This window comes from Myzus persicae, unplaced genomic scaffold (assembly GCF_001856785.1).
Source record: "Myzus persicae strain clone G006 unplaced genomic scaffold, MPER_G0061.0, whole genome shotgun sequence".
Taxonomy (NCBI): domain Eukaryota; kingdom Metazoa; phylum Arthropoda; class Insecta; order Hemiptera; family Aphididae; genus Myzus; species Myzus persicae.
Window position 1 is genome coordinate 96,464 of NW_019104026.1, and position 12,212 is coordinate 108,675.

General features: G+C 29.3%; 1 protein-coding gene across 1 annotated transcript; it reads left to right on the forward strand.

The window, feature by feature from the left end:
• The first annotated feature begins 231 nt into the window (after positions 1 to 231).
• On the forward strand, positions 232 to 11,489 carry LOC111037753 (serine protease persephone-like). Its single transcript, XM_022320501.1, has 14 exons — positions 232 to 456; positions 562 to 605; positions 714 to 817; positions 2,021 to 2,338; positions 2,679 to 2,923; positions 3,300 to 3,460; positions 3,547 to 3,712; positions 7,062 to 7,163; positions 7,295 to 7,335; positions 7,447 to 7,553; positions 9,248 to 9,565; positions 10,022 to 10,266; positions 10,670 to 10,830; positions 10,897 to 11,489. The coding sequence occupies exons 4-14, from the start codon at positions 2,025 to 2,027 to the stop codon at positions 11,062 to 11,064; spliced, it is 2,028 nt and encodes a 675-aa protein (XP_022176193.1). The 5' UTR covers positions 232 to 456; positions 562 to 605; positions 714 to 817; positions 2,021 to 2,024; the 3' UTR covers positions 11,065 to 11,489.
• Positions 11,490 to 12,212: the final 723 nt, after the last annotated feature.

A 12,212-nucleotide genomic window follows, 5' to 3' on the forward strand; every position in this document is an offset into this window, starting at 1 on the left:
GTTTGCTGAATATCATGTACCTACTTATATTTTTTATTTCAGTTTTTTTTTTTTTTTTTATAACAGAATAACTATAGTCAATACGCCTGACAGTCCGTATCTGTGTAGCAGTGGCCAGTGGTATGCAATAGTATTATCAAACGATAAAAGTCGTGTTGAAGTCACGTTGTGGGGAGATACATTTTGAACGATTGACTAAATGCGTTTATTTTTACTATCCCAATAACAAATGATTATTCGTCATTATTATTACCTATATTCCCATGACATCACATTCGTTCATACATTTTTAAAGAGCTCGCATTATGAACGCCATACCTATTTAACAAAACACATTGTTCCTGAGATGAAAACAACGAACAACTTATTGTTTTAAAATGTTACTATTAAAAAAAATTGACGTTTACTTGTTACCACTAAGCATATTCCTCGTCGTCGGTCTTTGCGCCACTGAAGGTAGTTTTTTTATGCACAATTACACGAATATTTATAAAATTTAATTCAAAATAATTGTTCATTGTAGTCGATTAATTTATTAATTATAACCGTCATTGTTATCAGGTCAACTGGTAAGGACCAGATAAGAAAAGAACAGGAGACAGCAGGTAATGATTGTAATATAATTTGTATGACGATTAAACTCATTGACTAGTTTGTATAAAATATAAATTATAATAATATACTTATGATTTTATCACTTTTAATTGTTTTAGGGAGATCAAATATGCCGCCAAAACACAGAATGTGTTTTTAGGTTCGAATGTGATGTACATTTGGAACCACAAAATCAACAAAAATGTAGTTTGGGAAATGAACTGTGAGTAAAATACACTAAAATTCATACTTATTCAAAATCATAAATATTATAAAAGTAGTGTAATACATTTACTATTATTGTAAAAAAAAATTATCAAAACTCGGAAATTTATTATTACTAAATGTAGGAACCGTTTTAAAATGTAATATATTTTTTAGCTGTAATAGTATTCTCTGTTTAAAAATACACTTATTATATGAACTTGTGAATTCATATAAATGTTGTATAAACATAATGTTTATCACACTTTAGAAAATATGTAAATATTACGAAGCATTTTAGAGTTTGCAATAATAATAATAATTGAAATAATAATTGAATAAAAATGTGCATTTAAAAAATATCTTTAATAATATATTATTTTTAAATGTAGTATATTTATAAATATATATTTTCAAATATATTTTTGAATATAGGTATATTGTTTAGAAACTATAATATTATTTAAAAATCCAATTTTTTTTTGTTATTTAATTTTGAAAATTATTTTCATGAATTTATATAGAAAAATACTTTCTACAGCTTTGTAAGAAACGTTCAACAAATTTCAATTTGTTATTTAGAGCTTTTAATATATTACGTTGAGAATTGCAGAGTATAAAAGAATAAATGTCCAGCATCCTTGTTTTCGAGGCATTATAATTTCACCAGTAAAATGTATGGCTGTTGTAGGTATTATTTAATTTATTACCAATTTTTTAATGCTTTATTGGTATGTAGCAAAGTTATATATGTACACGTCTTAGATTATGAGCTATATGTATGTATTTAAATTTAATCATTATAAAATCGGCACCTGAGGCCATTTTAAAATTACAAGAAGATATATTTAGACAGTGTTATGAACAATAATTTTAATTTTAAAGTTATTTCAAATATTTACAGACGTAAATACAGTTATAAGTATTAAACAAATGTTCGTACCTTAGTTAAAAAGTCTTATGAATAGTATTGATGTTTCGCTGTTGCGTATTAGGGATTTGAGTAAAGTATTTGAGTAAAGGATTTGTAGTTCATTTATTTCAGCAGAAGCAGACTGTTGGTGATTTACACTGGTTCTGCTGGTGCTCCATCATTCCTCTCCCTTTTTTTTAGCCGTACATACGATGAACCAGCGCTTGCATAATATCACATGTTTTTCTATCTATCTAAAAAAGCATTTTTGATTCTAAAATCGTGTATTATATATTTTATTTTACTCAGACCAATGGGCTTTTGCTGCCCTGTCAATAAAGTCATCCGGCTAAATACAGAAAAAATTATGACTACCGATAATGAAGAATCAGACTTGGACAAAATTCTAGATTTACCAGCACCAGAGCCTATTAAACCATTGCCCGAAGAACCGGAATGTGGACAAAACACTAAGTCTTTATCCAACAACATGAATGTGCAAAACGCTGAAGCCAATGATTGGCCATGGATGGCTGTGTTTTTAGAGACGACAAACTATATGAATTTCTGCGGTGGAGTATTACTTAATCGACGATTTGTGTTGACTGCTGCTCATTGCTTTATCATGTATTTCTAATTAAATTCATAAAAAATTAAGTAAATAATATAAAATAATGCTATATAAAATATTGCTTATTAATCATTGTATTATACCGTCTTCATATTGTAATAATAAATATGGGTATCAGTATAATAATATGGGTATCATATTTAATATAATACAAATCGAACTACAATTAGATTGATATGAAAACCATTTCATCATTTTATTACCTAACCTAAACGTTGAGTATAAATATAATTGAGCATCGCTATAAATGTCTTTATATAGGTACTTGTTTATTAAAAAAAAATTCATACAATGTGGTCGAAGCATCGTATTTAACAGTGAACCTATATTTTTCAGATATTCTAAAGAAAATGTTGTTGTTAGGCTTGGTGAATACGATTTCACCACTGATAACGAGACACAATACATTGACTACAGAGTCACAGATATTAGATTACATCCAGACTATGATCATGCTACGCACGCCAATGACATCGCCATAGTAAGGTTGAACAGACCTACAATTTACAATTCGTTTATTCGACCCATTTGCTTGCCTAAAACAAACATGGAAGTGTACAATAGAAATGCCGTCGTGGCCGGTGAGAACTCTGACGATAATGATTTTTAAAATTGTATGTAACTATTATTTGAATTCTGAGTACCTGTACAAGTAAATTTTTTAAAAGATATATTATTCTAATATCACATTATTATGTACCCCACATCGTCTGCTATTAAGATTTTAAATAATCGGTCGGTTAGATTCAATGGAAAATGTATTATATATTTTTACATAGCAGGAATATTTGATGAATTAAAACCAAAAAAATATTCCTGTTACCTACTTAAAACCATTTTCATTGCCCACTCTGGAAGACGAATGTCCCGCAATAAAGTATCCAAAAGATGTACAAAATGTACACTTAAAGATTACAGCTACAGTGTTAACTAATTTACTTCATAATTATTAATTAGGTTGGGGCCAAACAGTGTACGGTGGTAAAGTGAGTAACGTTCTCCAAGAAGTGACAGTACCGATATGGGATCATGACCAGTGCGTTTCAGCTTTTTCCCAACCAATATCCAGAACAAATCTTTGTGCTGCGTCGTATGAAGGGGGCAAAGATTCGTGTTTGGTACAAAGAAACATAATATTATTTTTGTATCTCATATACATCTTATAACAATATCAAACATTTCAAACGTACCATCACTATTTCAGGGCGATTCCGGTGGTCCACTGTTAATGCAAAGACATGATGGAAAATGGACTAATGCCGGAGTAGTGTCTTGGGGCATTAAATGTGGAGGAATTGGAATTCCCGGAGTTTACACAAAAGTCACTTCGTACCTCAAATGGATAGCTGTGAACGCACAAGATGTCATTTAACTACTGACCTGCCGTGCCATCAGGACAAATAGGAATATTATTCAAGCTCATAAACAATTTTAACTTTTAATCCATAATTAACCACTAATATGTATATCAAAACAACTATAAACAATAATTTAAGTAATGATTATATTTTATCAAATCTCGAATAACTTTTTAGTTATTACTTGTATTACTAGATTATTTAAGAAATCTTAAATCGTGTAATTTTAGCTTCAGCAGCTGCAGTACTTTAATGCAGCTTTTCGGTTTTACCATTAGAAATATTATATAATATGTGTTAACTTTAAATGTTTAACTTTCAATTTATAATTAACCATGACATGTGTACCAAAATAACTAAACAATTACAAGAGTTTATCAAAATGCGAATATCTATATATTTTACACCTCTATAACTGTAAGTTTGCCACTTCGTCTGTACTGAACACTATGATCAAAGATAATAATATAAGTTTGCACCTTATAATTATTCTTGTGTTCAACACACGCACTCGACTTCGTTAACATTCCATCAATTCTGAATGCATTTAATTTTAAATGATTACGTTTTATCCTTTGTAGTCACTTATCTGAGCTCAAATGACGGAAATTTTTAATTCAGATTTGATTAACCCTGTCAGCATAGATAGATGGAGATATTGGATGGCATTACCAGCATCGATAATGAAATCTAATACAATTTAGCTAGTATACCATTTAGCCATGTACTCATGCAGAAGCACCAAATTTAATACATTTAAAAAAAACCGCGGACACGTCAAGAATATCCTAATATTTATGTCAAACTGTATTATACTTAGAAACCTACTTCTCACCAACACGGGTTCACTAATTTTTGAAAATCGTAACTAATTAATAACTTCTATATTATGATAACCGCGCTGAGAAGTTTGAGTTATTATATTAAGTTACGAATATTCCAAACTCTCGGGAGTTGAGCTATCAATTTCTATATTACGTAGTTATTCTGAAAATTCTGCAAGTCCCATATCATTGTGTTGGACATAATAATGTCTAATAGTCTACAACTCTGTCGAGTTAATGAAGTACTTACTTTATGAGATATGAGATCCATTATTAAATCCAATGCCATGAAGGCGTGGCGAAGTTTAAACTATTTTCTCAATTCGATAGATATAGAAAGGACTGAACTGCTTCTGGTCATTACTATTTTACGAATTATTTGATTAAATAATGGCTCAGAATTTGCTCAATAACATTATTTCAATTTTCAACTTTTGTTTTACTCAGTATATTATTTATTGAATATTAATGTAATATTTATTATTAGGAGTACTATTAAACTAAGGCTGCATTTAAACTATGCAATATATATGCCAAACTTCAGACAAACATATTCCTATTATCAGCTGTATGTTTGGTCACAGCCACGAAACCATTGGGGAGTTGGTAATGAATGCTAAAAAAAAAAATTGTATGTCATTATTTTTAGACGAGTTCCATATTTACCATAAGCCATAAGGCATAAGTCATAACTCAATTGTCAACAATCGTGGCTATTTAATTATTTATTTATTACTAAATATACGGGTTGCCCCTATAACATTAAAGTACTTATGTATGGTCATGTATCTTTAATATTTTTAAATTGCTGAAATAACAACTTATGAGGAACTTTATATTACATTTGCAAGCATTTTAACCCAACGAAAAATAAATTGTTGGTAGATATTTATATTTATATTAAAAAATTAAACTATTAAAAATGCCCATAAGGGGGACGGAGTGGCCGAGTGGATAACGCGTCGGTCGCAACGCGCACCGTCGCCGGTTCGAATCTCGGTCACGGGTGGCACTTCTCTCCGGGCAGTCACGGTGTCTGGAGAGAGAGGCCGCCATCCCCCAACCGGGTATGGCAGAAACCTACGGGTGCCCACTAGAAATTCTGCCAAACAAACACACACGTGTTCCATNAATAACCAAAAAGGAGCAAAAATATTTTGAAAATTGTATCATGTATAGAAAATGATTAAATTAATGTTTGGAGGTTAAAAAGTTAATTTTTGAGTTAATATCCAATGTCAACAAAAATTGAACTTTAAACGCTCATAAGAAATTATTGTTAATTTAAGATTTATTTATTTGTAAATTACATTTATAACAACTTAATAATACGAGGATCCTATATTGTATTCAATTTTTAATTTTTTTTTAAATAAATAAATAAATACAATTCAAAATTGTCTTATGCCTACTAATAACTTACTTAAAAGGAGTCAAAAATATTTTGAACATTTTATTGTGTAGAACTTTTTCTTTTTTGAATTTTTTCCAATGCTTAAGAATTTTTAATTATATCCTCTCAAAAGTACCAACTCAATAGAGTCACTTTCCCACCATAATAGAAACAGAAGTTTAAAATCGAAGCATTATTTTGACCACAAATTGTGTGGACAAAAAAAAAGCACACATCAACAAAAAATCATTACATTTATCGCACCGCTCAGAATGTTGAAAAACATAGCTCTAAATGATCCAAAATTCCAAATAAATGTTTTAAATATGTTGGCTACGAGCATGAATTTTTCTGTTTTTTTCCCTAGAATTATAAACTTTCAAAATTTGAATACATAGGTTGTTAAGTTTTGTTAGATTTTAATTATAATTTTAATAGATGTATATTTGATGTAAAATTATTTACGGTTTACACGATTTGTTACAGTTTAAATCATAAGTGTATACATTTTTTTTCATGTAATAGAATAACGATTGGCATAACATAAAAGCCCATAATAATAATAGCAGCAGTGGTGTGCAATTATGTTACATAATCAATAACGATCAAAGTGGAGTAGGGACACATTTCGAGCGATTTTTGCTTTTTACTTTAAAATGCAGTAATAATTGCAATAAAATCAAAATAAATAAAATTACTAACCGCACAGTCCCGACGAAAAGCTCCTCGATGACCGACTGGGTACGAAACGGACATAATATTATGTCTACGCAGGTTGTACGTCATATTTAAATACCTATACCTATTTTTACACGCAATATATTAAACAATAATATTATTATTGTCACAACGACCGGTCCATAGAGCTCATCCGAGTAGTACGTCGTACCATACTTGGTCTGTATTTTTGTATTGCCGGCTTCTGTTTTGGCGAAACCAGGGAAGTGAGACACAGAAACCGGTTTTTTAGCCCAGCATATAATGACGCGTGTATTTTTACTCCCATTAACTATTAACATAAAATAATATTAAAATATTATTATCGTCCCGATGACATCACACTCGTACGTACGTTTTCGAAGAGTACGTACCATGAACGCTATGCTTAACGAAACGCATTATTGTCGCCGAGTAGAATAAACAACGATCAAGTCATATCGTTCCAAAATGTTATTAATGAAAAATGTTGACGTTTACTCGTTGCCGCTGTACGCTTTGCTCGTCGTTGGTTTTCACGCAGCCGCAGGTACATTTTTCCTACACAATATTATAATATATACCTACGTCATATCGAAGAACATAATTCAAAATAAGAATTATTGTGCACTGCACAGTTGTTGCTATAATATTTCTATTAATTATTATTATTTGTATCAGGTCAGCTGGTACGGGTTAAACTTGAAAAGGACACAAGTCGGGTAATTACAGCCATAATATTATTATAGTGGCGGTAAACTTATTGGCTAATAATTAATATTAATCTATAAATGATATTCTTAATAATATAAGATAAACTTTGATCGGTTTAGAGTGTTCAAGTATGCCGGCAAGACACAGAATGTGTTTCTGGGTTCGAATTTTGTGACATAAACTTGGGACCAGAAAAAAGACCAAAATGTGGTTTGGGAAATGAATTGTAAGTACCTACCCACCTACTCTACATTAAAATTAAAATTAATTTAAAACCCATAAATAGTATATACGGAACATGATAAATTTAAAACTACTGTATTTAGAAGTATAACAATATAAGAATATTAGTTTTAAATAAAAACTCAGTACCTACACTTCATAAAAAAAAATTTGAATGTAACTTAGCCTAACCTATTATTTTATAACTTATAATAAAGCACACACATTGTTTGTTGCTTAATTTTTATTTATGTTAATATGAGTTTATATAAAAATACTTTTTACAGCTTTCATAGCTGTGTGCATCAAATGTTGAATAACATTCAATTCGTTTTTTTAAGCTGTTAAAATATTAGCAAGTTACGTACCTACTAGACAGTGTGGAGTGAAACGAATAAATTACTTTGTCTTATGTCCTTGTTCTCAAGGCACTATAAATTATAATGCAACTTAATTAAGTAGGCAATTTTGCTTTGTTTCATAGTCATGAATGGCAGAATGTTATATACCTACTTAGATCATAAACTATATTTTTAACCTTTAAAAATGATACCTTTGTAAAATTAAAAACTAATTAAATATTTTAATAAATTGTTACTTATTGCCTACTGTAATTGTAGTTAATAAAATAACTAAATAAGTGGGTAGGTATACTGTTACAATCTGTATTATAAGATTGGCAAAAATCTCAACTAAAGATATTTTGATACTAAATAAAATAAAATAAAATATAGAAAATACATATAATAATAAATAATTACCTACATAAAGCATTATGCTATTTTACAAGTGTAAGTATTTTTTCATTGAACAACTATAATACCACTAGCCAGTAAATATGTGTAGTTGTTTTTTTCAGATAATCCTTGGCAACTGCGGCCATTAAATATTTTAAATAACAAGCATTTTTAGATAATACATATAATATTATAAGTTAAAACATAATTCAAATTTTAAAGTTACCAACAATACAATATGTACAGCAGTTAATCTTAAATAACTTTTCATAGGACCTAGGTCAAATATTGCTATGAATATTTTTAATAATTTGGTGTTACACTGATTGAAGGATATTTTTTAGTTAATTTTCTTTATTGCTTAATTCTGAAATACAGTAGAACACCGATTATCCTGACAATTAATATCAACGATGTTCTGGGCACTCAAATATCCTGATACCTAATTAATTTATAGTTTATAATGTAGGAGCCTACTGCCTACCGTTTAATAAAACATAATAGGTATATTTATCATTGCTACCCCTTATGATGGTGAAAAAATATTATATGTAGGTGGATACTGGATACCCACTTGTGTTATTCTTTAAAGAATAATCTAAGCTGGTTCGACCATATTTGGGGGCAAGCCTTGTGAAAACAGTTGACCCTAGAAAGTACAAAGTACACCTGTACACATACATTGAAATATGGAGATAATGGGATTACAACAGTACCATTTTTTTTTTTTTAAAAAAAGGCCCAAAAGTCCTGTTCTAAAGCTTTTGGGACTCTCAAAAAAACAACAGTTCAATTCCAAAAGAGACATGCCATATTGGTCATCCCAATGTAACAATGTTAAATTTTCTTTATTAAGGCAATAGACCATTTTCATAATATCACTCTTGTTCTAACTTTCTAGTTTAGAATAACATTTTTGACTCTAAAATAAAACATTATAATTTTCTTTTTTTTTACTCAGATCAAAGAGTTTTTGCTGCCCTGTGGACAAAGTTATTCGGTCAAAAAGAGATAGAAGAATGACTAATGACGACGATGAATCAGACTTGGACAAAGTTCTAGATAGAGCAGCACCAGAACCCATAAAACCGTTAGTGGAAGAACTGGAATGTGGACAAAACACTAAGTCTATATCCAAAATTACAAAAGTGCAAAATGCCAAAGCCAGTGATTGGCCATGGATGGCTGTGTTTTTAGAGACAACAAACTATATGAATTTCTGCGGTGGGGCATTACTTAATCGGCGATTTGTATTGACTGCTGCTCATTGTTTTAAAAAGTATTTCTAAGTTGATAGAAAATTAAATAAATAGCAAAAATGTTAGTTGAAATATTGTGTATTAATTATATATGGCATTATATGGTCTTCATTTAACGTATAAGATCATTGCCGTAGCTAGGGGTGGGGGAGCTTTAGGGCTTAAACCTTAGCCCCCCCCCCTCAAGAAAAAATATCCTGGCTACGAAACTGCTTCAGATTATTTTTTTTTTCTTTCACAAGTTCCTTAAATTGTTGATCTACAGCCAATTGTTAGCAAAGCTGCTTAAATAAAAATTTAATCATCATAATAATGATTTGTAATAGTGATGTTATTGTAATTAATAATTCTTATGCTATTGCTAAATGGTGATTATATTGTGAAGTCTAGAAAAAATGTTAGATATTTTAATTTTTCAATATGTTGCATTACGACCAATACGATATCACATTTAACTTTGTACATATATTTTTCAGATTTACAAAACAAAATTTTGTTGTTAGACTCGGTGAGTACGATTTTACCTCAAATAATGAGACACAATACATTGACTACAGAGTAACAGATATAAGAATACATCCAGACTATGATCAAGCTACACATGCCAATGACATCGCCATATTGAGGTTAAATAGACCTACAATTTACAATTCGTTTATTCGGCCTATTTGTTTGCCTAAAACAAACATGGAAGTGTATAAAAAAACTGCTGTTGTTGCTGGTAAGCATGAGAATGGAAAAGAAAACTATTTTTAAACAATATAATTACTAGATATTAGTAAGTTAGGTTAGATATAATAAAAGATATTATAATACACTCAATTATTTTTAAGCATTGCTCCCATACAAAGGCTGATGCATGGGGTCAAGGAGACAACCCCTTCCCTAGAACTTCACTCTAAATAATTTGATATGAACTTTTTAAACATTAATTTCCAATTCTTTACATTCTATAGGCTAAAGCAGTTATTATATGTCATTTTTTATTTTAATTTATAAACAAATGATTGCATCACCTAACACCCACTAAGGAATATCTCGCAATGAGGCATCTCAAATATGTACAAAATATATACCTACAGATTACAACTGTGTCATTAATTAACTTCATAATTATTAATTAGGTTGGGGCCAAACAGTTTTTGGTGGTGAAGTCAGTAACGTTCTCCAAGAAGTGGCAATACCAATATGGGAACATGACCAGTGCGTTTCAGCATTTTCACAACCAATTTTCAAAACAAATCTTTGTGCTGCATCATTTGAAGGGGGCAAAGATTCCTGTTTGGTACTTCAAAACATTTTTTAAATTTTATACTTATAATAATATAATTACAATCACAATTTTTTTCAGGGTGATTCTGGTGGTCCGCTGTTAATGCAAAGACAAGATGGAAAATGGACTAATGTTGGAGTAGTGTCTTGGGGTATTAGTTGTGGAGAAGTCGGATACCCCGGTGTTTACACAAAAGTCACTTCGTACCTCAAATGGATAGCTGTGAACGCACAAGATGTCATTTAACTTCTGATCTGCTTACAGACAAATAGGAACATTATATAAATATATTTTTAAACAATTTTAATTTTCAATCTGTAATTAAATATGATATTTATACAACTAAACAATAATTTAAATAATAACTATAAAATTCATCAAATGCGAATAACTTATTACTTATTAGTTATTACTATTTACCACGATTTAAAATGTGCTTTTTTCACATCTGCAGCAGTACTTACTACACCAATTTAATATAAGATGATAATACTATAACTTCACAACTTTTAATTATTATTATTTTATTCAACACAATCAATATAGCAGTAAACTTTCAAAAAATGTTGAATATATTTAGTCATAATATAGGTTCTAGTGGAAAGATGTTTGTATACGCTTAAACTGTTTAGGTTTACGGACATACCTAATACATTAATTATTCAAAATTATTTATCGATTATCATTTTATATTTTTATGTGATGAACTTAAAACGGATATCATTATTTAATAATCGTACTGAAAATTTTGATAAATTATATTAATGTATAATGCATTATAAATTTATGATATTTGTCATATCTACTATATATTTTATAATTTATTAATCAACGTAAATTTATGAAAAAATAAAATTTTCCAATTTACTATAATAGCTATATTATATTAGAATGAAATATTGAATATCTAGATACCTGTTACCAATAAATGAAAACAATAATTAATTAATTTGAATAGCCATTAGTTAGTACATGGATAATTTATTTCAATTATAAATTAGTATTTTGTAATAGTTAGGTTTTGGAATTCAGTTCTATCTACCTATGTATGTCATATTTGAATTTATTATAAATTATTCTATTGTTCCACATTGAGGTATTATTAAAGAAAGTGTTCAATTATAGGTTATAATATTATACACTATAGTACTATACCAAATTATCTAAATTGTGTGTAAATAATAAATTTACAATAAATATGGTAGATATATAACTGTTGAACCACAAACGACAAAGTTATGCTGTTAAACTATGTTCAGTACAAAACATAACAATTAGTAGTAAGTAACTATATTGTACATATAGTAGCTGGTAAAATAAATTAAAATAGGTACCTACTAATATGATGGATAATCATATATTATTCCAATGTTGCGCTATTGTATTATGATTAT